The sequence below is a fragment of the Gloeophyllum trabeum genome (genome assembly GCF_000344685.1).
Source record: "Gloeophyllum trabeum ATCC 11539 unplaced genomic scaffold GLOTRscaffold_00001, whole genome shotgun sequence".
NCBI classification, from domain to species: Eukaryota; Fungi; Basidiomycota; class Agaricomycetes; order Gloeophyllales; family Gloeophyllaceae; genus Gloeophyllum; species Gloeophyllum trabeum.
Window position 1 is genome coordinate 3,453,206 of NW_006920410.1, and position 24,843 is coordinate 3,478,048.

General features: G+C 55.6%; 6 protein-coding genes across 6 annotated transcripts; 1 reads left to right on the forward strand and 5 right to left on the reverse strand.

The window, feature by feature from the left end:
• Window positions 1–33: 33 nt before the first annotated feature.
• GLOTRDRAFT_69388 (uncharacterized protein) lies at window positions 34–3,617 on the forward strand. Its single transcript, XM_007863189.1, has 23 exons — window positions 34–428; window positions 485–536; window positions 592–663; window positions 718–839; window positions 894–952; window positions 1,004–1,092; window positions 1,157–1,397; window positions 1,464–1,561; window positions 1,611–1,647; window positions 1,699–1,765; window positions 1,819–1,839; window positions 1,900–1,959; window positions 2,015–2,145; window positions 2,198–2,235; window positions 2,293–2,339; window positions 2,392–2,553; window positions 2,607–2,675; window positions 2,730–2,870; window positions 2,930–3,026; window positions 3,078–3,101; window positions 3,151–3,246; window positions 3,300–3,359; window positions 3,415–3,617. Exons 1-23 carry the CDS (start codon window positions 64–66, stop codon window positions 3,448–3,450), a joined length of 2,184 nt encoding a protein of 727 aa, XP_007861380.1. The 5' UTR covers window positions 34–63; the 3' UTR covers window positions 3,451–3,617.
• Window positions 3,618–4,303: 686 nt separating this feature from the next.
• GLOTRDRAFT_90405 (acid protease) lies at window positions 4,304–5,619 on the reverse strand (the record flags this gene model as incomplete). The annotated part of the gene is made up of 5 exons (XM_007863190.1): window positions 4,304–4,548; window positions 4,603–5,037; window positions 5,087–5,238; window positions 5,294–5,376; window positions 5,449–5,619. The coding sequence occupies 5 exons, from the start codon at window positions 5,617–5,619 to the stop codon at window positions 4,304–4,306; spliced, it is 1,086 nt and encodes a 361-aa protein (XP_007861381.1).
• Window positions 5,620–6,725: 1,106 nt separating this feature from the next.
• Window positions 6,726–7,932, reverse strand: GLOTRDRAFT_90406 (uncharacterized protein; the record flags this gene model as incomplete). Its single annotated transcript, XM_007863191.1, has 6 exons — window positions 6,726–6,928; window positions 7,005–7,116; window positions 7,228–7,382; window positions 7,707–7,790; window positions 7,834–7,854; window positions 7,899–7,932. The coding sequence occupies 6 exons, from the start codon at window positions 7,930–7,932 to the stop codon at window positions 6,726–6,728; spliced, it is 609 nt and encodes a 202-aa protein (XP_007861382.1).
• A 300-nt stretch (window positions 7,933–8,232) lies between these two features.
• Window positions 8,233–15,670, reverse strand: GLOTRDRAFT_119091 (uncharacterized protein; the record flags this gene model as incomplete). Its single annotated transcript, XM_007863192.1, has 13 exons — window positions 8,233–9,227; window positions 9,289–9,771; window positions 9,841–10,706; window positions 10,772–11,062; window positions 11,316–13,605; window positions 13,707–13,794; window positions 13,855–14,046; window positions 14,394–14,677; window positions 14,938–15,018; window positions 15,074–15,171; window positions 15,286–15,421; window positions 15,463–15,603; window positions 15,661–15,670. 13 exons carry the CDS (start codon window positions 15,668–15,670, stop codon window positions 8,233–8,235), a joined length of 5,955 nt encoding a protein of 1,984 aa, XP_007861383.1.
• Window positions 15,671–17,148: 1,478 nt separating this feature from the next.
• On the reverse strand, window positions 17,149–19,052 carry GLOTRDRAFT_53937 (AAA-domain-containing protein). The gene is made up of 8 exons (XM_007862239.1): window positions 18,931–19,052; window positions 18,770–18,881; window positions 18,564–18,714; window positions 18,179–18,514; window positions 17,889–18,119; window positions 17,699–17,830; window positions 17,358–17,650; window positions 17,149–17,295 (listed from the first exon to the last, which is right to left on the reverse strand). Exons 1-8 carry the CDS (start codon window positions 18,946–18,948, stop codon window positions 17,279–17,281), a joined length of 1,290 nt encoding a protein of 429 aa, XP_007860430.1. The 5' UTR covers window positions 18,949–19,052; the 3' UTR covers window positions 17,149–17,278.
• Window positions 19,053–19,429: 377 nt separating this feature from the next.
• Window positions 19,430–20,642, reverse strand: GLOTRDRAFT_32402 (Pkinase-domain-containing protein; the record flags this gene model as incomplete). Its single annotated transcript, XM_007862114.1, has 4 exons — window positions 19,430–19,800; window positions 19,862–19,979; window positions 20,031–20,363; window positions 20,421–20,642. The coding sequence occupies 4 exons, from the start codon at window positions 20,640–20,642 to the stop codon at window positions 19,430–19,432; spliced, it is 1,044 nt and encodes a 347-aa protein (XP_007860305.1).
• Between the last annotated feature and the right edge of the window lie 4,201 nt (window positions 20,643–24,843).

Below are 24,843 nucleotides of genomic sequence, written 5' to 3' on the forward strand. Positions count from 1 at the left end.
AGTTTTTCTTGGCCATCGTAAGCCGGCGGCTCCGGGCTCTAACTCTGTACCTCTCCCGCCACCATGTCGTCTGAAGACATCGCAGAAGAGATCCGGAACACCCTCCCGGGGACGGAGGAGATCATCGTGCAGTACCTCGCGGGGTACCTCGTCGACGACGCGTGCGAGGATGAGGATGTGCTCCTCATCGCGCGCGAGATCCTCGCGTCCGTCGCGCGGGGCAAGGAGGACGCGCTGCAGCGGCTCATGACGCGCCTCGGGGACCTGATGGAGGATACGCTGAGGGCGCGGGAGGCGAAGAAGGCGAGCGCGAGCGGGTCGACGCTCGTGAAGTTGGATAAGGCGGTCGAGATGAGCAAGACGGGTGCGATGTCGGGCACGATCGCGCTCTCGGAGGGGGTGGATTTGGAGAGTATTAATAAGGGGAAGTGAGTGTGTTCCTCAGTTCGAGCGTGAGGCCTGTGTTGACAGGATATGGTCCCAGAGCCTCGAAGGTCGATATCAAGAAATTGGAGAAACAGGAAGCTAAGCTCAAAGTGCGCAGAGGACACCTGAGTGTTTGTTAGGATATGCCGCTCACCATGCTATTAGGCCAAGATCGAGAAGCGTTCCCGCAGAGATCTCTATGAAGGCTCCAAACTCCTGGACCAGCAGCGGAAGCAGGTTCGTGCATATCTATCATGTTCGAAATATCTGCGAATTTTGACCGCGCATTAGCAAACGTACGAGGAGATGTTCATGAAGGTGAACCCGCTCGAGTCGGCCGCTGCCGCGAAGAACAAGAGCAAGGACATTCATCTCCCGAATATTGACGTCAACTTTGGCTCCAACCGGATTTTGTGAGGTTCATCAATCTAGTGCGGTGCACTGATTAACTTCTGGCTTTATTTCAGATCCGGTGCAAGTCTTACTCTCGCCCATGGTAGAAGGTACGGTCTGATCGGTCGCAATGGTACGCATACATCCTCAGTCGACAGAGGATCATGATATCGACACCGTGTAGGTGTTGGTAAATCGACATTGCTACGGCATATTGCTATGCGAGAAGTACCCATTCCGGCCCATATTACGATCCTTTTCGTCGAGCAAGAGGTAAGGCATTTTGCTTCAAGGCGGGCTCCGAGCCTGACCTACGGTATTGACAATCACTTCTTAGGTCATGGGCGACGACACCACAGCTCTCGACTCGGTCCTCAAAGCAGACGTCTGGCGGGACCACCTCATGAAGCAGGAAGCAGAGCTAAACGCGAAGCTTACTGAACTAGAATCAGAGGGGGACGACAAGCGGTTTGAGGATGCACGGGAAGAGACGTCAACGCGCTTAGCGGAAGTCCACGCGCGGTTGGCTGAGATGGAGGCTGAGACCGGCCCTTCGAGGGCTGCCGCTCTGCTGGCAGGTGAGTATCGAATGTCTCGGTTCTGGTGATAATGGCTACGGCAGAGTCTGACGTGCGAGGTCTTAGGTCTGGGCTTCAGCGAGGAGGACCAAAAACGCACAACAAAGTCATTCAGTGGAGGCTGGCGTATGCGGCTTGCTCTCGCCAGAGCCTTGTTCGTGAAGGTAGTGGCTTCCCGTATATTTCGTTCTGCTTGCGTTGACGACTAAATAGCCTGCCCTTCTTTTACTGGACGAGCCGACAAATCACAGTCCGTAACTTGTATATGCTCGTTTTTGTACCAGATCTGACGGTCCTCCAGTTGATCTGAACGCTTTGGCATGGCTCGAAGACTATCTACAGACGTGGCCAGGAACCCTCCTCGTCGTGTGCGTTACACCTGGTTACTGCTTCTTCGTGGTATTTACCTGATGCTTGATAGGTCTCATGACCGTGCTTTCTTGTGAGATCGTGCTTCGCTTGAGGTTTATTTTCTTGAGTTTTGAACTATTGCCACCTACAGAGACGCTGTCGCAACGGATATTGTGCACATGCACTCAGGCCGACTCGATTACTTCAAGGGGTGCGTACTAGCACAGATTCTGTTCATCAAGCATTTCTGTTGACGTCGAGCTCAGGAACTTCACCCAGTTTTATGCGACTAAGTCTGAGCGCGATCGGAACCTGCGCAAGGAGTACGACGCGCAGATGGAGTACCGTAAGCATTTGCAGGCGTTCATCGATAGGTGGAGATACAATGCGAATCGGGGTACGTGAGGATCCATCAGACTACGGAGACACGCTAACATTAGAGATAACAGCTGCTCAGGCTCAAATGAAAATCAAGATCCTGGAGAAGGTATGTTTCCTCACTGTAGCATTATGACAATTCATACCCAATGTACATCTGTGATAGCTACCCGATCTTCAACCTCCAGAGGAAGAAGAGAAGGAGAAGTTCCGGTATGTCCCGCTGCTGTCTAGAACCCGCCCATAGCTGCCTGACCATGACTAGCTTCCCAGAGACAGAGAAAATCTCGCCGCCATTACTCCAGCTGAACGAAGTCTCGTTTGGTTACACGCCGGACAAAGTTATCTTGAAAGGCATCAACTTTGATGTCGGGCTGGACTCGCGTATCGCTATAGTCGGTGCCAACGGTGCTGGAAAATCCACCCTGTACGTTATTTTCATGCTAGCGTGTCCGGTCACTCTTCTGACGATGTCCGTAGTATCAAGCTCTTGACTGGAGAGCTACAACCACTAGCCGGTCATCTTACTCGTAACGGGCGACTCCGCGTGTACGTGCCTCTTCAGATCTTTACAAGCTAACTTCTCACGCGGAGCGTGTCTAGGGGATACTTCGCTCAGCACCACGTTGACACGCTCACTCCGACCATGACTCCGGTCCAATTCTTAGCCTCCAGGTTCCCTGGAAAGACGGAGCAAGAGTACCGATCCCATCTTGGTAACTTCCAAATCAGCGGGATGACAGGGTTCGTATCTGGGTTATCCTATTGCTTATCTTGAGTTCCTACTAACACATCCTCTGAAGTCTGCAGTTGATTGGGACATTGAGTGGAGGTCAGAAGTCGCGTGTGGCTTTCTCCCTCTTGTCATTACAAAGACCTCATGTGTTGCTGCTGGATGAGGTACGCCATTGGTATCCGTATTTGGGCCAGACACTGACGATGACCCCTTAGCCTACTAACCACCTGGATATGGAGGTACTTCATAACTTCATTCCACTGTGAACTGAATTTAACTCTTGGATAGGGTCTGGACGCCTTGGTCGCTGCATTGACAAGTTGGAATGGAGGTGTAATCATCATCTCTCACGACGAACGGTTCATTACCAGCGTAGCCAAAGAGGTGAGCGTCTCTGAGTTGGAACCTGGATTGTCATGAACCATGCAATGTTTCAGCTTTGGGTGTGTGGCGACGGGACCGTACGGAAATTCCCAGGTGATGTACAGAGCTACAAGGTCGGATTCTCTTCTCCTGTCATGATGTTGATGATGCTGATGCTGTCCATAATAGAAACTCATCGTCAGCAATGTCAAAGCGAAGCCGTGAGACGGTTAGGTCCATTCTTTGTCACATCACATTGATTACAATGTTCGTATCGGAGATATCATCACGACCCTGTTGTATACATCACGATTATCCATCACAAACATAAGGCTCCCGGAGTAGAATTACATGTCGAACAAGGAATAGCACATCAAAAGCGCAAGCTACCGACACTGATCACGATTTCCTGGGTCTTCTTGGCTGCACCTCCGGAGGTGTGTAACTCGGAGGAGCGTCTCCTGTAAGCACTGATATGGGTGAAGAGGGGTACGAGTATGGTCTTCCACTGGAGCTTTGCACTTCTGGCACGAGGCTCAGTCCGCTAGATTGAGACTGATGGAAAGACTGCGTAGTTGGAGGCGCAGATGAGGGTGGATGGTGAGAAACCCTTGTCGCAGCTTGACTGCTGGTAGTTATGCGTTGGACAGTCATTGACGGAGTTACTAGTGGTTGTCCACCAGGGAAATAGGGATCGAATGGATCGGCCGAGGATGGTGCGCTGTGAGGTAGCGAAGGATACTGAGACTGCTGAGGCGTGGCGAATAGAGACCCATCCTTGAGGGTAGAAGGCCGTGTAGTAGCGGAAATAAACGGCTGGATTTCCGACTTGCGGTGCCAGCGGAACACTTGCCCCCGACGGTAAATGAAGAACCCCGCGGCACACAGGATGACCAAGAATGCAACGCCTCCGACGGTACCTCCGACTATGGCGCCCACAAGCACCTTCTTACTAGTCTTCGACCTGTGAGCGAACCCGACGGTATCAGGTTGGGAGCTATTGGGACCGTAGATATTGAATATTCTAGGTGAGGGCACCGTCAGCCCGAGTGTTCTGGACAGGTCTGTGGGACCATGCTTACACGTAGACTTCGCTCAGAAACCTTGCGCCGAAGAGATACCCCGTGAGGCTTGAATCGGACCACCCTTCGATGCCTCCGATACAACGATCGCCCTGATTGATGACAAGTATGGACTGATCGACGGTGAATGATTCCGATCCGAACACCGCGGTGAAGCTCATTTTCGTGTCGCACGGGACGGTCCAGGCTATTGCATGTGCGCTTGCATCGGATATCTGCGACGCACCAGAGATACTGCCGTCTGTGGAATGTTTTTGTAGTCTGTTGACAAAGATAAAGTAGCAAGCCGACGTACAGATCTCGTTTGCGAGGTTCTGGGGGATGTAGACATTGGGATAATACGGATCGACCGTGCACGATCCTCCTTGAGTATTTGATATGCTACCACTACCTCCGGCGAATGACCAGCCATCAAGGTCGATAATCCAGTCGGAAGTTAATCCGGTGCCATCAGCATTGCTCGACGCCTGCTGAACTCCTTTCCATGATACATTTCCGGTATACGCGGACCCATCCGGGGAGAGCAAATGCAGGACACCGCCGTCGTTGGTACTGTTGTCGGGAGCGTCCAGTGCCATGCCATACTGAAAGCTTGTGGCGCCGTTATCTTCGCCCAGATATGCGCCGAAGATCGTGTCAGAGAAGTTGCCTTGCCTAGAGTTGGTACCGAGCCCCAGGACTCCAGATACACCGTCAGAAAACACCGGCATAGAAGCATTAGCGACGACGACTATGACACTATGATGGTTAGATGTCTGGGCGACGAACGGTTCACTAACTGGTCATATTGGGATAGGCCCAGACACCTCCGCTCATCGTTTGCATGCCACAATCCTCTTTATACAGAGGACCATCGACGGTGTTGTTGAGCATGGCCACGGACCTTGCACCTGCAAGTGATTGGGCAGTGGTGGATTTTGACGCATTATAGCTGCGGTGTCACAGGGTCAGTTATAGAGACAGAAAGATAGCCCCTGGGGACGTACGTAGGAACACCACTGCAGGAATCGCACTGTGAACCTGCGACCATAGTATAACCCGTTCCCGTAGAAATAGCTAGGCCAAAATGCTGTGTATCAGAGCCAGTAGACTGCAAGCTTATCAGCACAATGAAGCGCGGTGAAAGGGCGAGGAAGCACACCATGTTAACATGGACTACGGGTCTTCCAGAAGCATCCAGTGCAAGAGGAACAGTGATAGGTTGTCCTTTCTCCCATGAACGCTTCGATAGACCAAAGCTAGATGAATGAGACGCTTGCACTGTTATCAAGCACGCTAGGGCGCAAAATACCAGCCAACGAATAGAGGCCATGGCGGTAGCAGACAGGACCGTCCGAAGGGATCCAGACCTTTGCGAGAGCTCTACTTATAGTACGGGGCCTGTGGTAATAGCACCATGTTCTGCGGCGATCACTCCCTGAGGCACAGCAGAAGATTACGCTTTCCGCTTGCGCTTGATTCTGCCTCGCAAATAGGTTAGAACGATTGGTAGCCGAGGAACTGCCCCAGTGGGAGAGCGCCTGAGAGCACCCACGTCAGGAAGTTCACGTTCATATCCGGATGTCAATCAGCCACTTACCTTCAACGAGAGTAACTATTTTTATTCTTGTCGTCGCACGAGACACTCCTAGAGGCTGTAGAAGGTCTCGTCCCAAGGGGTGCGCCAGGGCCGATACCGCTTTCTCAACCTCAGCCGCTCAATATCGGAGTAGAGGTACTGAGCCCTCCGGGGGTGGAAGAGCTAATCCCATCACGTATGAGCATCACTTACGTCCATGGCGGATAGGCTTGGCCACGGGAGGAGTTTAAGATTGACCGGAACATTCTGCTTCGGTCATTTCGGACGGGATTGGCTGGAGGTACGAATGGGCTCTCTTGAAATAAAGCGGTGGCTGAGGTTATGGAGAGGCTTTTGGACCACTGAAGGACTATCACATCTTAATCCGAACGCCATGAGGGTCAAACCAACAGAACCCAACTCAAATACCATCCGGGAGGACGTTGACCGAAAGAGGCAAGTGCGCAAGATCATTCCGCGTTTGGTGCTACGCTGCGAGCCACGGCTGCCTGGCAGGCGCCCAGGACGATGGGCCTTACAGGAAGGCAGTTCTCGATAGCTTGTAAATCACTGGCTCTGCTTCGTAGGCCCGTTACTGAGGTCTGTAGGAGCATTGACGCCAAAGAATCTTCATCCAGGATACATGTGGAAATGTACAGTCGTCCACGTCAGCGCAATAGAAACAAGTTGGATGGTAGGCATCCTAAAAATCAGAGTGGCTGGACACCTCAACCAATACAAAACCATGCCCGAAGTAGTTGCCGGTGGTGACATTAAATGGCATTGGCAGTGGGACCTGACAAAACCCGAGCTGGCTGCAGTGCTGTCTCCTGCGGCTTCAACCACACGATAATACCACTTCAGGCCATTGTGGGCGCCTCCGATCCCATGCGGTGAAGCACCCAGCGCCAAGAGTCCGAGGACCAGCGGGTGCTATCCTCGCCCGCCGCCCGGTGACCCAGGACTCCGAGAACTGAGAGGCGGAACCCACAACCAGGCGCTTGAGCTTTGCAGCCTGGTATAGACGTCCAGATACTAGGAGCCCGCCGTATACCTCTTACATCTGATGATTCATATCATGTTAATAGAACCACGGTATCTGTGGATCCTCCTATGTGTCATGTTTATGGAATGCGCACTTGATGACTCCTGCAGCTCCTGGAGCCGTATGGTTCTCGCCTGTACCATCCTATCGATAGTTGATACCCAGTCGTTAAAGCTCTTCCCCCCGAGGAACTTATCGAACCTTGCCTTTAGAGAATACTGTTGTAACTGGAAGAGTGATGACTGGTTTCCTGGGGGACGCTTTTCACTCTTTTCAACGCATCCTACCCGTGCAAGTTGTGGCGAAACAATACACACCTCCGAGTCGCCATAGCAATGACGCACATCGAAAGTCGAGTTATGGTGCGATTCCAGAGTCAGGGTGACACTTTCTATAGACACAGGACCTTCAGATGCATTGTGCGGTCGTTCTCTGGCCGCCTGATATCCAGCTTCTTGGAGAAGCGGGTATCCTGCAAGCACGTTCTGCAGTCAGATCTGCGACGTATGGAAAAGGGGATCACTGTCCATGATTAATCGAAGCGTCCGTTTCATCCACGATTCTCGACGAAATGTTGCTGAGATCATTCACTTGGACGACGGTCACTGATGTTGAGAGCGTCCTACTGCCGACCGGCAGTCCAGGAGAGTTGCAAGAACATGCGGGTCACCCACCATTATCGGAATTCCTCTGGGTGGAAGCTGTGCCTCCGGTCATCAGTTGAGACAGTAGAACTGTTGAATGCCCCGCCAAACACCAGTCCAACGGTCTTCTCATCAGATGCCGACATACTTACCGGTCTTGGGCCAGTCACAGACAAAGAAAATGGGCGTTGGAACGTTGAGACCCGGATTATGCGAAATCTTTCCATCATGGAAAGCTCAATGAATGATGTTCGAAGGTGGGACATGTCACAAACTTACTCGGCGCCGTGTTGGGACGTGCTGTCCGTAAGCATGTGTTACGGTGCGATGAACTGGTTACATACCTCCCAGCATCACACCAAGAGAGAGGATAGTCATTCCAGCGATGCATTATTTGCGTATGGATAGTCTACACTGTCCTTGTGTCAGCAATACAGTTCTCATTCATGTGTCCTCCAGGTAAAGACATGAGGGGTGATGAGATGAAATAAGCATGAAAAAGGGAATACAATCACTATGTCCTCCATTAATTAGAACTATGCTGTTATACCATGAGTTGAACTATTTCTACGGACCTTTGTTACATGACAGCAATGCAATGGAAGAGAGGAAAGAAAATGAGGAAAACACATGGTGCAAAAGGGCGGGACCTACCCGGCTGGGAAACCGGCATGACTGCTACAATCTCAATTTCGACGGAACATCCGACTCAAACTGAACAGACTCGTCGCTGCTCAACTGTCTCTTCTTCATGCTCGGCCGCTTGGACAGACGCAACTGCCCTTCCTTACCCTCCTTGATCAGCTCGGTGGGACTTGCGAGGCGCTTGTGCTTTGTGGGTGACGTCTGCAAGGTGGTGACCCGCGGTATCGACGCAATGGGTATTGGCGAACCAAGCCCAGATCCCGGCAAAGAAGGCGGACCCACTTCTGGACCCTTCCGGAGGGTATGGCGCTCGGTATCAGACCTTCCCCGATCATCCTCTCCGTAGAGTTCCTTCTCCTGGTCCACAAGGCGAAGTGCTCCTTCGATGATCGCCCGATGCACAAAGACATATTGTCTCAGGCTCTGGCAGAGACTCATGCGCTGTTCGCGGATATCCTCGACGACGGTGCGGATGGGATCCTTGTACGACGACAGCAGCGGGGGAGAGTCCTCTCGGTGAAGCTTCCTTGGCCGAGTATAGTCAAAGGGCTTCGACTTGATGAATTCAGACCCGTTCGGACTTGCGCTGCCGAGAGCTACTCCCCCATTTGTCGTCTCTTCACGCACATTCTCTGGAAGGCTCGCCCGTTTATGCGAATCGCGAAGGTTCACGGTCCCTCCGCCTTCAAAGGTCAAGTCAGACCTCCCCGCCAACGGAGAAGACAACGACGTTTGTTCCCATGAGCTCCTTCTGCTATCTTGAGTGGTGAAGAGTGACGGCACGGATGGGAACGAGTCTTCAGAGGAAGCAGTTGTGTCAGCATAGGCAGCAGGATACCTCGAGGCGGGCAACGTGCCTCGAATTCTATCGTCCGGAGTCTCTTTCCGCTCAAGCTGGATTTCGGGGGAACTTCGCATCATTTCAGCAGGCGAGGCAAGCTTCTCGGGCAGGGGCGAACGAGTCTTGATTCCGTTCGAATGACGGGACTCGTAGGAGGAGTGAGCATGGGCAGGACCATCAGGGCGAGCTGGACCACAAGTATGAGGCCTGCGTGTCCTTGCGAAACGAAAAAACAACTGATGACATACCTTCTGAAGGGGATAGAGGCGCTGAATAAGTTCTGACGCGTGCATCCGCATTCAAAGAGCCGCCGAAGATTAGCGGACCTTTTTCCACGGGGGAATTGAGTTTCTGCAACGAGGTCTGAAGGGGAATCGCCGCGCTTTCCGCACTGATATCGAAATGTGGCGGGAAGGCTCTCAGCGGAGCCTGGGACCGCGGTAAGGTGGGAGGGGACATGGACATATGCGCCGGGGGTGACATTGAGTGCGACGGGGTGGGCGACAAGGAGGGATAGGACATGGGCGACATGGACTGTGACGCGAGATACGCAGACGAACTAACAGAAGTCGACAAAGGCGATCGCAGATACTGCACGGGGGACGTCCTATCGACATCCATCGGGGCGTCCTTGCTGAATGAGGCCTCCTGCGGCACGTCGAGGATCCCATTCTGGCCGGTTTGAGCGACGGCGTGCACGGGCTTTGGCGCGGCCAGCCCGGTGGCATCCCCTTGCGCAGAAAAGATGCGATTCAGCCTCTCGTGCTCGGCCGGACCTTGAAAAGAAAACGACAACATACCATCGTCCACGTCCATCCCCTCTGCGCTGTCCGTCCCGGTCCTGCTCTCCTCGGCATGTCTCTGCCTCGCCGCCGCCTCTCTTCGCTTCCGCAGCTCGCGCTTGAGGCCGTCCAGGACGGCGTCGACCACGATGAAGCCACCCGTGCGCCCGACACCGGCCGAGCAATGAAGAAGCACCGGCGGGTTGGGCGACTCGAGCAGGCGCTTGACGATGCCAGTCTTGGGATCGAGATCGTTCTTCTCCTCGCTCGAGTCCCGACTGCTCGTGCTGCCCGTGCTCGCAGTCTTCGCGTGTCCCCAGGCCCTCTTCTCCTCCTGCTCCTCGCGTTCTCGCGAAGCTCGCCGCTCCGGCTCCTTCGCGCGCTCGACCTGCAGCGCCTTCTCGACCTCCGCGTTCATCATCTCCACGAGGTCGAGCACGCCGTTCGGATCGTCGGGCACGTTCATGTCCGGCCAGTCGAGGTACTGCAGCTGCGTCACGATGCGCGCGCCCGCGTCGGGGTACTTGACGTTCCTGAGCTCAAACACCCTCTTGACCATCGTCACCTTCGCCTTCCCCTCCCCCTGGCCCGTCACCTCCTTCTGCGCCTTGGCCTCCTCCGGCTTCATAGGCGGGAAGAACTCGCCCTCGTTCGCCCTGGGATTGGCCGCACCAAAGAACCCGCCCTCGCCCGGCTTATTGCTCGCGCCGCCAAAGAACCCAAACGCCTTATTCTCGTCCTCCGGCGTCCCCGAGCTCTCGAGCACGCGCAGCACCAGCGGGCCAAACTGGCCCTCGCGCCAGTACTTGCCGCTCTTCTCCATCATCCCCTCCACCTCCTTCGTCAGCATCACGATCACGTGCACGTTCTGCTCCCAGCACAACCTGCACAGGGCAAAACCGAATCAGTCTTGGGGTGAGTGGGAGGGTGGAGAGTGTGAGGGACTCACGTCCAGAAATCGGCAAAGGTAGCTTCGAGCGGGCCCTGCGTAGCAATATACCGCTTCCTCGTCCCAAGGGGCTGCACGTAGCTCGCGTTCACATAATCGTCCAGTGTACTCGTGCTCGCAGGCGAGCTCGGGCTCTTTGGCTCCCTGATCAAGCCTACGCCACCCACGCACGCCCCGCTGGGCGCACTTGACGCTGACGAGACAGACCGCGCGACGGACGCGGGGTTGAAAGAGTTTGGTTTCGAGTGCAGCTTCACGCGCGCGTGCTCAAAAGGCCAGATGTTGCGGTACCTGCGGTGTAGATATGTTAGTCGACGAATTATCTTGTTTGGCCAAAATGAAAGGTAAGATGAAGAGGGGGGGGGGGGGAAGATGCTTGCTCTCGGTAGGCCGAGGACTGACGAATCCGGCGGATTAGTGTCCCTCGCCTACCCAGAGCAAGCACCCACCGACGACAGAGTATGAATCCCAATGCCCCCCTCCCAGTCTCGCGACTCACACTCTGCCCCCACACCACACCAAAACCAAAAGCAAACCCACTCACCGATTCTTCGCCCCCTTCTCCACGCCAGCCGTAATACTAAACGGAAACACATTCTTCTTCTTCCCCTTCCGCCCCTTCCCGCTCCCCACGCTCCCCGCCTCGCTCCCGGCGACACTGCTCGACAGCCCCACGCGCCACTCCACGCTCGCGAGATCCTGCGGGACGACGCCGCCCTTCCCCCCCTCCTCGCCGCTGCTCACCGCGGTCGTGCTGCCGCCCACGCTCACCCCCAAATCGCGCACGCTCGCGCTCGCGCTCCCGACCAAGCTGCTCTCGCCGCTGCTCGGCGGCACCGCGCCGCCGCTCCCGCTCCCGGTCCCGCTCGTCGCGCTCAGGCTCGTCGCGCCGCTGCCCGTGCTCCCCTCGACGCTCCCCGCGCGATTGCGCCCCTCCGTATACCGCTTGCGCACCTCCTGGCTGCTAATCAAGCCCCCCGCAAAGTCGCGTTCCTTGACGACCTCCCCGTCGTCCGCTCCTCCGATGCCCTTGCGCCCCTCGACGCCGAGCGGGCTGTGATGCCCTTCGCTCCCGGGCGTGAGGACGCCGCTGGCGTGGCTGACGTCGGCGAACGCGCCCTCGCGCGAGTGGTGCTCCATCACGCCCATGAGGCGCCTCTGCTCGGCCAGCTCGATCTTGTAGAACTGCATCGCGAGCTCCTCCGTGCCCTCGTCCACGTCCGCGAGCGTCGGCTTCGGGAGGTGGTACTTGCCCCTGCCCTGCTTCTTGGCCTTGGAGTGGGGGGTGGACGACTGCGTGGAGGCGGAGGTGGTGGACGGGTGCGACGCGGCGGGGGACGCCCGCTTCGGATCCGGCTTTGGCGAGTCCTCGTCGCTGAGCTCCGTGCGGTCGCTCGCGCCGCCCGCCGCGGCGGCGTCGGCGTCGTCGTCGCTGTCGCTGTCGGTGTGCCCGAGCCCGCGGCTGCCCTCGCGGCTGGCGGTCCACTTTTCGCGCTCGCGGTCCTCCTCGCTCTTCCCTGCGCCGTGCAGCTGCATCTTTTCGTCCTCGTCGCTGCTGAGGCTCGAGGGGGTGCCCCCGCTCTTCGCTCTCCAGGCAATCGCCTCGAGCCACTCCCAGCCCACGCCCTCGGCGATGCGCACGGCCAGATCGCCCCTGCGCACGCGCTTCCGCACCGACCTGGGGAGGACGAGGGGGATGCGCTCGGTGATCCCGTGCGAGAGCTCGATGTTCTGGCGGATGGTGTCAAAGAAGGGGTTGTACGGCTGGGTGCCCGCGGGCCTGCGCGCGAGGGCGGACGAGTGGGCAGAGGCGGGCGGCGAGGTGGCGGCGAGCGTGGGGCGCGGCGAGCGCGAGGACGTCGTGGTGGAGAGCGTGAAGGCGGACATGGGGAGGTGCTTGGTGCGGAGGACGGGCATGCTCTGGCTGGAGGCGCTGCTCCTGGCGCCGGGGAGGGCGAGCTTCATGCCGGGGCCGCCGAGCCCCGCGCTGAGCGTCGGCGGGGTGGGCTGCGTGAGCACGGCGTCGTCGTCGTCGTCCTCGTCCTCGTCCTCGTCGTGCTCGTCCGCGAGCGGGGATTGGTCGATGAGATCCCGGTTCTCGCGCCAGAGCGCCTGGAAGCCGCCGGCGACCCAGCAGACGTCGGCAGGGGCCATGCCCTCGTTGGCAAACTTGCGCATGAGGCCGAGGAGGTTGCTGCCCTCGCGGACGGCGGGAGAGTCAAGGTCGTAGACGACGACGCGGCGCTTGTCCTTCCACTTGCGAAAGTTGCGGCGGGCGGAGGCGGAGGGGAGCATGGCGGTGAGGCGGGCGAGGGAGAAGAGGGGCCGCTTGAGGAGGGTGGAGGGGACGGAGAGGGAGAGGGCGGAGCGGAGGCGGGCCTGGGTGTAGGCGGCGTGGGGGCGGATGTCGAGGATGAGGGTGTCGGGGTCGGCCGTGATGGGGGCGAGGTCGTTGGGGTGGAGGGCGGTGAAGGCGGCGGGCGGGAGGGGGGCTGTCGAGGGCGGAGAGGGCGCTGCAGCCGGGGGCGACGTACGGACCGGGGGAGGGCTGATCGACATGTCTGGGCTGGTGGTCGTTGCCGACAAGGCGGGGGAGTCGAGGCGGGCGGTGAGCTGGTTGGCCGAGGGCGCGCCGAAGCGGGCAGCGATGGCCTGGGCGAAGCCGTCTGCGTCGTTTGTGTTGGCGATGTTGACGGGAGCGGCGGAGAAGAAGCCGTCGGGGACGGTCTCTGGAGCCATGTCGCGATGGATTGGGCGTTGTGTCGAAAAGAGCGGGTGGAGCAGACGGCGAGAAGAAAGAGGGCGTCCACGCTCTGGATTGCCCCTGACGTCAGCTCGCAAATGACGTGCGCCAGCCAATCACAGCGCGGCGAGTCATCGGACCTCGACTCCTTCCCGTCCATTAAACTCTCAGACGAGCCTAGCCTTCACTCACTCCGAATGTGAGATCCCTGTCTCCTCCTACTCAGAGACCCATCCTCACGACCCTCGCCCCAAACCCAAACGTCCATCGCTCCCGCGATCTAGCTAGCATCGATCGCAATCGCATACATCCCTCGCAGTCCGAAACGCAAGCCATCAACCCGCTCTCGCCCGTGCGCCGGTAGATTCACAATGCGCGGCGCCCGTCCTCGTTTGTGTAGACAGCGAGCGTATGTTCTCCCGAATACTCCGTCATTCGCCTGAACACTGCACTGCCGGTCGCGGGTCTCTGCTGTTTTCTTCGTCACGCGGGTACCCATGTAGACGTCTCTGCCTCTCGTGACATGTATGTACTATACAGGGCGAGATGTAGCCGTGCAGAAATCACAGCCATTGGTGTATCAAAATCCGTCCCGTCTCGGTGCCCCACTCACAGCATGCAACGACCATGATACAACTCAAAGGAGGGGACACCCTGGGATCATCCAGGCCTAGCGAGATTGAGCCAGATCCTCGCCATGTCCTGCAGGATGCACGTCTGCCGCTGGTTGCGTACATGGAATCCCACAGCTAGGCCTCATCCCATCCATCCGGCCATTCACCGTCCCTTTGCAAGGGCCCCTCTAGAGTCCAGACGGACATCTTCCACGCCCAAAGAGGGGTCCGAGTGTTAGACTCGCCCTTCCCTCTACCCGTGTACAAGATTCGCAAAGCCCAGCCCGAGGAAAAGTTGCAGGAGCCCTTGACGATCCCCCATTCCGTCTGAATCCGTGCTTGTCGTTGCCCGCCCTGCATGATCGGGAGCGTTATTCCTGTGTAGCTCCAGACACTCGCCCATGGCCATGTCTGTGTAGCCCCAAACAAACTGACAAGAGCTGACGATCTCCCCATCCATTTGCCGCGGCAAGTGGGCGGGCTCTATCAAGGTTCGCGCGCGCGCGCGGCCGAGAGAGAACCGCTGCCCGCTCAGCGCGATCTGCGCACCTCCCAACATTGGCAGAAACCCAGAAGTTGCGGTGCGGAGACTTGCATTGCGGACAACGTGGTCGGCACAGCCACATATCTATTTTCGGTACTGTAACCCCCCTCTCCTGCAGCGACCCAATAGTCGGCAGGCAGTCAGTGCGCCGAGAGCCAATAGCCCTACCCGCACGCAGACGGCCGGTTATTAATATCGATCATCTGCCAGCGGGAACCAGAGGGCGAAGGAGGGCTCCGCCGCACCCCTGACATAACACACGCACCCACAACACGCTGCGCGTCCCTACTGCTACTAGCCTCGAGCGTATTACCCCCGGGTCCCCCCGCGCGGGGTAGCACTTGCACTGCCAGCAAATGGCACCGAGTCCAGACGACTCCGAGTACTTACTATGTACTCACTAGTGCGCGGAAAGGAACCACCAGCACCTGCCCCGTCTCGCTCGAGAGGTATTTGTAAACGACGAGCACCCCGCTTCCGCGTTCTCATGCTATCGGGGCTGCATATCAGAGTTCTTCATCTTGCCTGGCCACGGTAGGCCCAGCCCAGCCCCGGCTGGCTGCGACGGCGATGGGGGGCTTATGTCCGAGCGGGGTTGCAATCTGCCACTGACCAAGAAGACACCGGCGACACGAGGGGCGTGGTAGCTGCAGAATCACACCGCCTGCCGTCAGGGCCGGAGGCTTCGAGCAGCACGGGCGCGAATCTGGGCTGCGCATGCAAGTCGGACGCCCGCCCGCCCGCCCGCGCTGGGGGACCGTCCGGTCCTCGACTCGGACAACGGACAAACCGGCCCACACAGCGCGGGCGTCGCTGGGTCCAGCCATCGCAACCGCGCTGCCACCCTTGCCCGGCGCGAATATTGCACACCGAGAACGGCGGAAATGTCTGCGATGGATCGAGTGATGAGCGAAAGGGAAACCCGACTTTCCTGTCAATCAATTCAGGATGGACGGCCCGCAGCCCGTGTGATGGCAGCAACGCTCACCTTCGGCCATCGGACGCGCGAAACCGGACGTGCCATTCATTCATCTACATGGCAAGCGCTGTTATTAATACATAGCAAGCAGATTCACCTCCCCGAGAACTGTCGAGGATAACGTTATCACATAGGATCGCCGCGCAATACCGACGATAGTACCCACTTAACTTCAATTGAATTCATTACCGCCTTTTTGACGACCGTAAGCCGCAGCGATGAGCGATCAAAGATATGTCGGCGGGTATTGACATGCCACTCACGTGCGTTCATTTTGGTCTGAGACGGGGTGTCCGCGGTAACGAGAATTTGGTTGCTTGAAAGGTCCAGGCAAAGCTGGCGCTAGGATCGGTACCCCAGTCTGTTCCACACTTCAAAGCCCTGGAAGTTCGTTTCAGGACTGAAACGCTAGGGTACTCAGCAGAAGAGCGGCAGTACTAGTCATGCAGCCAAAGCACTGGTGATGGACACGTCGTGACAGCGACAACGACTGACGCGGGAATGGATCATGAGCCCGGGGTAAAGTGGCTTTCGGGTTCCAGCGCTCAACCATCTGCAGCAGGTCAGATGAAAGCACATTTTCGGTTTGGAAAGTTTCAGGATCGGAGCTCCCCGCCTTGTACGCTGGTCTGGGGCGATGGCGTGCTCACGGTGACGAATCCGCACGTCTGCTAATTACCGCCTCCGGTGCATTTGCATGCAGAGGAAGGCGCACCAGTCGCTGAAGCAAGCTGCGTGGTAATGTCCCCCGTAAGTCTTCCCCACAGAAGGACATAGCATCTGCCAATGGTACTCACTGTCAATCAATCAAAGGTCCTCATTATACCCTCTGCTATAGCTAGCGATTGCCGGAGCTTGCTCCCAATGCATTATATCGAATCTATCCGGCGGTTGCTCAACTTCTTTGAGGGGAGAAGGACTGCGCACCTCCCGTAACACCGAACGCGCCCTGAATTGAGTTCTGCGAGAGCAAGCTCCGGGCCCATATTGCCCTGCACGTGCGGAAGCGTGGATCCATTTCATATGGTCACTTGGGTAGCCCAATGAATGGCGCCCGACAGGCCCCGATTTTCGGTTTATTCCATAGCCGGGCACGATCGGCTCTCGATGGTTGCCGGGGCCAGGAGGTGGTCATTCATCAAGAAGCCGTAGACGAGAAGAACTCACCGTGGCCAGGATCGACAGGACAGCACATCAGGAAAAGCCCAGGCGTGATCTCCATGCATTGCGATAGGGCCCGTTCGTGTCGCCGTCGGCTCTACGCAAGTATGGACACCCGGATCTCAGCTATGCCGCATGGGCAGCCAGAAAGAGTTCCGTTGATGTTTGGCCCTGTAGGCTGGTCAGTATCGGACGACAAGGCTGCGGCAGCGCACAGAGAACGTCAGTCTGTTGGCCCCAGCCCTGTCGAAACTGCACCAGGACAAAGAAGAATAAGCATTACACCAGCAAGAGATTACGCAGCAGGTTTCGTGGTCTTATCTTCGGTGTGAGTAGGCCGTGTCTGACTTGGGTGAAGCCCAAGCCCATGTATGAACCGATGATTACTGTGGTCAATGTCTTCTACAAGTCGAAACAATACAGTCGTACATGCGAATAGCGATAGCCAATATTTACGATACATATGTCATGCCCCCGAATCACCTTTCAGCACGTAAATCAGCTAACCACGAGCAGAAACCAGGCCAGAACACGTCAGAACGCACCCGACTCCTTTGTCCAATCATCGTGCCGCTTGATGTCCGCCTCCGTCACACTCGGCTTGACGCTGTCCAGCGACTTCAGAAAGTCCGAGAGCTTCAGCGGCGGCTCGAGCAGCTCGTCGCCGGACAAGTCCGACCACGACTTCTCCTCGGCTTCCGGGTCCCCGGGCGAGCATGGCGTCCACTTGATTCCGCTCTCGGTCTCCACCTTCTTGAAGTGTGTCGCTGAAAGGACTTTCCGCACGGGTTGCATCAGGGCATCGCGAACCACGATGGAAATATCCGATCCAGAATAACTGGTCGTGATTGAGCAGGTGCGACTGAGGGAATCGCATAAGACCTACCCATCTGTCCTATCGGCAAGGAATCGGTAATCCTTCTGTGTTAGCTCGCATGGTGTCGACCCAACATGGAGCTCAAACATTCGTTTGCGAGCTTCAGGCCCAGGCAGAGGTATATAGATCCGCTTTTCAAAGCTAGACACTTTCACGCTCAGAAGACGCGCACACGACTAAAGAAGAAGCAGGTGCATACCGTCGTTTGATGGCATTATCCAGATGCCAGGGTATGTTTGTAGCGCCCAGGACCAACACTCCCGTATCGTCGTGACCTACGCCGTTCATCTGTACCAGGAACTCTGTCATTATACGTCTTGACCCTTCCGACTGCCCCTCATTTCTCGTGCCAGCCAGGGAGTCGATTTCATCAATGAAAATGATCGAGGGTTTGGATTCTCGTGCCATCTCGAAAAGTTGTCGAACCAATCTATGACATCAATGGTCATTACACCTGATAATAACCCATTACATCCACTTGAACGATACCTTTCGGAATCACCCTGCCACTTACTGACAAGGTCACTAGAACTGACACTGAAGAATGTACTGTTGGCCTCCGTCGCGACAGCCTTTGCGAGGTACGACTTTCCGGTACCCGGTGGCCCGTACAGCAAGATACCCTTCCATGGTGTACGCTTGCCCGTGAACAGATGGGGGAACTTGATAGGCAGGATCACGGCTTCCTTCAGGGCTGCCTTCGCGCCCTCCAACCCAGCAACATCGTCCCACTTGACGTTCGGCTTCTCCATCAAGATCGCACTTGTAAGGCCCGCGCGCAGTTTCTTGACCTCGGGATCGCCGTCCTCCTCATCTCCCTCCTTCCTGCCAACTAGCATGAGGGATACAGTCGGCAAAGTGTAAGGCCACTCACTTCTTTCCGTTGCTAACTCCATTTGCTCCAACCGCTCGTTTAGCTTTCTTCGTCTCCACCTCCTCCAGATGCTTCTTCAATGTCTCCGCCCGCGCAAGGTACTCCTCACACTTTGTTCGTATCAGCGTCTTCGAGGAAGGGTTCTTCTCATCTGTAATATCTCATCAATAAACGCCCCTTGGTTGAAGAGCAACGCACGCACGTACATTTCAAAGCCAGCATGAAATAGTCAAGAGCATTGTTGTATTGCTTGTATGCCTCCGCATAGTTCTGTCTTGTGTCCTCCTCTATAGCACGCTGCACTATCTCGATAGCTCTCTGGATAGCCTCTTAACAACGCGCTATAACATATCGAGCAAGCACGTACATCCAAGTTTTGCGACATGAGGAACGAAAGCTCGAGCGATAGTTGCCACTATGGCAGTTGTAATGATGGGGTCAGGCACTCGGACTGTTTGCCTCTGTTGTACGCACTTCCGATCGCGTCGCGAGCTCAACCAAAGGCAGATGAAGGAGGGTAAGACAAGGTACTGAAGGATTGAAGTCACACTGATTATAATATGTACAGTAGCCGCAAGTTGGTTATTGATTGCAGTAGTAATAACAGCCGCTTCTCTACCAAGAAGCCCTAAAGCTAAGGTCAAATTACAGTGTAAGGGACACAGAGACAATGTAAAGCGTTAACAGAGGGCAGAGCAACAGAGAAGGAACCCCGGTATCCTCAACGTCAAGAGATCATGGCAAAAATGTTCTGCGTGGAATTACGGCGAGGGATGCGTGTACAAGAAGGAGACAGCTCATAACAATAGGAGAAACAGCCCAATCGATACAGGTGGAAATGTGATGAAGGACAGAGATCGTTGTCATCAGCTGAGCAGCTGCACTTGTGCCTGGGCTTGCTGCTGTGCGTAGACGTGCACATGATTCGGCTTTGCCATCGTATGGCAGACCTCGATGCTCTGCACCCACTGGTGCGCGATGACCTCCTCGATGCTGGACCTATGTTTGGGATCGGGTTCTAGCATCTTCCGGATGACAGGTCGGCACGCCCGGGGCGACAGGTTGTTGATCGTTGGAGGACAGGCTGACTGCGCTGGGTTGGACGAAGCGCAGGCTGCAGCATACGCAGCGTATAAAGGATTGGAGAGCTGGGCCGAGGGCCACGGCAACTCTTGGAAGTGCAGGCAGTAATAGACAATGCCGCACGCCCAGATATCGACGAGTCGAGCGTCGTAAGCTATGTGGCATAGCGATAGGCAATTAGGTGACCACCCAGGACAAAGGCATGTCATGCTTACGTTTGCCCAAGAACTGCTCAGGGGCGATGTACGGCTCACTACCGCAAAGGCCGGTCGACATATGGATCGACGTCTCCCATGGTAGTCGGTAAACAGTCGAAGCGCCGTAGTCACCGATCTTAACGATGGGGGTCAGGAATAGTTTCACCAGGTATAGTCGCAACCGTACCTTCAGATGACCCTTGGTATCGAAGAAAAGGTTTTCCGGCTTGATATCGCGATGAGCAACACCTTGACTATGCAGATATTCGACGCCACATAAGATCTGCTTGAAGCAGCACTCGACCTCACTCGGCGACATTCCTCCTCTCTTGATGGCAGCGTAAAGATCTCCTCCAGGGCAAAATTCCATCACTTCACACCAACGCTGATTCTCATCTTGTACAAGATCCACGGTCTCAACGATGTTGACATGATGCAACGTCGAGGAGATGCAGAACTCTGCGGTGAGCTTCTTGACGTACTCCTTCTCTGTTTCGTTCTTTCGTCTCTTGCGGAACTCCTGGATAAATCTTTGTAAATTTCTACCACCTTATGGGCAGTCGAAAAGGTGCCTCACCTTAACAGCATAGAGTTTCTCTTCGCTCCGGTCCCACTTGTGAGCAAGGCGGACGACGGAAGTTGCTCCTTTCCCGATAGCTACTCTCTCACAGACGCCATATTTCTTCAGCAGGCTAGCCGTACTCTCGCCAACAGACTTGGCGTCAGAATCAGACTTCCTGCTGCTAGCGTTGGAACGCTGCGACGACCTTCGAGCTAGCTTTGGGCCCACGCCGGACATGAATTCCTTCAGGCTCAAGGACTTCTTCTCCCCGCCATCGGATGCTACAGATGCAGCTCTAGATGGAGCTCTCGACGGAGCCTTCGACGCGGGAGCGGTCGACGGTTGTATCGGATCTTTGTGCTCCTTCTTGGGGGTCGGCGTCGAAGACTCCACCTTGCCGCCAGCCTTACCGCTAGAGAAACTAGGAGCCCTGCTACCAGGCCGACTAGGGGCTCGACTCGAGGGAACGCTCCAGCCCTCGCTGTCAGACACGGTTGGCGACAGTGTTGTTGGGCTGGCTGAGCTAGGAGTCGAGCTTGACTCTCGTTTTTGATGCAACTGTAATTGCTGGAGCGACTCCCTAGTCAGGCCTGGCTGCTTCTCATGCGCAAGCGCATCTGGCGGAGGCAGTGGGATAGAGCGGTGAGGGCCACTGCTGACCTTCGGAACTCCATTCATCGAGCTACCTGCGGCCTTCGTCTGAGGCGCTGGCGAGGGCGCTTGAGGTGCGGTCGGCCTGGAAGCACTGTTGCTGACCTTGGAGGCAGCGTTGTGGGCTGTTAAGTTCTTGATAGAAAGACGTTGGTTACTACTGTCCCCATGCGGTGGTTTATCGGAGCCGTCGGTACCCTCTCCCTCCCCCGTCTGAGCGGTGTCTGCGGAGTCTTGGGCGGCCATAGCAGCGAGCTTCGTTGTGGACGACGTATTAGCGAGTATGTCTGCGATGATTTGTAAGGTCGGTTGGTACAGGTATATGCGCGTAGTCGTGAAATAAGTGGAGCTGCGTGGTCGTGTTTATTGTATGGATATCATGACGGCAGACACGTTATACCAGCAGGTTGTCTGTAGAACGAGTCGACGAGCCGGGCGAGCGAGAGGGAAACGGGTCAAAGACCCCCTCGCCTTTAGCCTTAGAAAATTGCTGGTGGATGAAAGAACAACGCAGAAACTGGCAAGGGCAGTGGGAAGCGGACGGTTCAAAGGAGACGGGCTTTGGCTCCCCTGCAAAACTCTTTGAGACGCTCTTACATAAGGCACTCCGGTCTCCCGGGCCATTGCCGGCCGGTGGCGTTCCCCGGCGCTGTGGCTGCTCGTTTCCGCTGCAGCGCCCTCGCCAACGCTGCAGTCGCCGCTGACGGGCGTGGCTTCGCAGCGCTCTCCGTGTCGCTCTCGGGCTCGGGCATATCGGTCGAGACGCGCGAGCTGATATGAACGTTAGCCAGCTTCCTGCATGAGGCCAGGTTAAGCATATGCAGTCCTGGCCAGCGTCCTCGCGACCCACCAGGACAGCTGATTCCCTAATGCATCTGATAGAAGCGTTTATCCTCATCCGCGACCCAGTGACCAACCTCCCTGCTTGCTCGGAAATGGCATGGTCCAGGACTTTCCAGGTATGCCCCGGCGAGATCAATATTCCCGAGATGTCGACATTCCATTTCGGATCGTCTCTCCCGGACTCAGCGCAGACACGTTCACGTCGAAGCAAGCACGAACCATTTACCGTTGATATCTCGACAAACGCGAACCATGACCCTGTATCAAGAACTCGACAAGAACAGCTCGATTATGTGAACCCGGGCGTGGAGCAGATAAAGGGGGCGCTGGTGGGCGCTGGTAAATGGGACTGCGCGGAAGAGTTGGGAATTCGGGATAGCTCTACTTTCGCTATTGGTCTGGCATAGCCGGATTACGCATCTCTCAGGAGACATTGCGACGCTTGCTGGTGTTAGGCTCCATCCTATTGGCTGCGGCCCCGGAGTCTGTGGCGGAAACTTGTGGCAGGGCCGAGCTAAACAAGGATGCATTCCGTAGGTTTCAATCGTGCTGCATAGACAGCTGCAAGCGGTGTTAGGTGTTAGGACGGGTTTCTCGGTTGCACGCGAGGAGTCTTTGGCCGTTCTGCCTGCCAAACTCTCATAACGCGAGGTACAAGCTTCGTACCCATGTCATTGTTAACGAGGGTCGCGACGTCTGCTGAAAGCAAGCGGAAGCACTCCGAACTTACCCCTTCTTCCGCGCTCGTCTCATCACCTGGGAACAGTCTTCCATCTGATCGATCTTTGTTCCCATTCATTATTTTGTTCTCGTGTTTGTCCTGACGTTGCCAGAGCACTGATCTATGACATACCAGGGATAGCACAGGACAAGCACAAGCTGCATCATGACTGAGCTTCCTGAGGAGATCTTCGCAGCTTTGGGTCCCCAAGGTGGCACCTCTATAACAGATAGTACGTGCCTTAACCAGCTCTTCTTGTGCACCACTTACTGGTAAGTAATGCTAAGCATAGCATAGCGGTCGATGTTAGACGAGTGGAGTGGCGAGGAGATACACCGAGTCTGGACTGCAACATTCCAATCCATCTTGCTTACAGTGTCCAGAGATGGTCGACTGGGTGTCGTCTGGAACCATCAGGGAGACTGTATTATTGGAATGATAGAGGCCTAAGTCACCTACATATGTCTGCATGTGCTGAGACCTATGAGAGACAACCACCCCATTACTCGGTGCACTGGCTGGGGACATTATTTTAGTAGAACATCTATGGGGTCAGAGACTCAGAGGGGTGTGATTGTGGGTGCCCTTTACTCACAAATGGACCCACACAGACAACTAGGATTCTGCATGCTCGTACACAGTAGTCCTGCATCTTGGTAGCACCCCCATACCTTGGACAGGGCTCGCTGCTATGTCAGATGTCCTTGACTCAATATTCTCAGAGTACATGTGAATGAGATCAGCACAGGAAGACATCATGTGTTCTACCTGTTGCCAATAAGATGGAGGTTATGCCTAATACCTGCTCAGCATTCAATTTCAGACAACTGACAATAAGATATGTCGATGCCTGACTAGCAGGAAATGACGAAGCCCCCATAACTTGATGAAGGCACGTACCGTTAGTAACCTGGTGTTATGCCAAAGAGCAAGAATGCTTGGGAGGGGCAGCTTCCACACACCGCAGGACAAGCGTTGACAGTTTTCAACCCGGGTATGCTGAAGAGGTTTTCACACCATAATACTTTGCGCGGACGGTCACATGGATGCTGGGTAAAGATTCTGTATTCCTTCAAACTGAGGACTTACACAGATTACATCGCCTCCTACTTTGTATGAACCATATACGGCCGCCATTACTATCATTGGGGGGGTTCTGTAAAAGTTAGATTTTTTACAGAACTCCGAAATCTCGAGAAGTATGCTACAGGGAGCTTAGCGGGTTGGTACGTATATGCATTGTATACCATACAGATGGTCTGTGAAGTCAAAATTGCCTCAAGTTGGCCCCTTGTCGTATGGGAGGTTGAACACCGTCCAAAATGCCCACTGGAACAGGTCTGATGGCCACTTGATGGGTAGATCTGCCAGCCTACACGGCCCCGGCATATATCGGCTTGCCTAGAGGAGGTGTTTCTTGTATGTGTAAACCTCCTGCGCCCACCCGATAATAGCTGCAGGCTTGTGAAGTGCTCGTATGGTAGATTTTACAGAACTCCAAGGGCCCAAGGGCGTGACAGATGCGTGACAGACGCGCGCGGATCGGATAGTGTTACCCGCGCGTGACGTTTTTACATTACTCCCCGCAAGTGCCGTCTGTGTGCGGCATCTCTCTGTATTACTCTGTACATAGTGAATCGAGATCATTCTTTTTGCAGATGGTACTTAGGAAGGTATACTATGATGCCTGAGTGAAATAACAGGGAATGATGAAGAAGGTAGCCCTTGGCCGGTCATATTGTCAAGTTTTTACAGAACCCCCCCAATGATAGTATGTATGATCAGCAAGGCTAAGTACTCTCGGCTTGCCCGTCTTGCTCTGGCTACGGCACCCTGGACATTGGTACCACTGGCATAGACTTTGAGATGTCCTGACACTCAATACATAACCACGAACTCAAGAGCACCGAACCTGATTTGTCATGGAAGCTCTCTCATCCCAAGCTAGCTCACTATTGCGTCGCGACCTTTCCTCGTCTTTGACGGATTGGAAAGGACTGGGCGAGATGTTGATAGAAGAAGAAAACTCTACCTCCTCCGGATACAGCTGGGCAGCTCCGTCACTGGACATTGCCCTCTCCCAAGTTGCTTCCGAACAATCACGAGCTAACTGGATCGATGTACTGAAAGCACTCACAGCCTGGGGAGTCATCGAGTATGCCTCCGCAATTGTAGTCAGCCCCTTTGAAGTGGCGACAACGCTGCTGCAGGTGCAATGGGTTC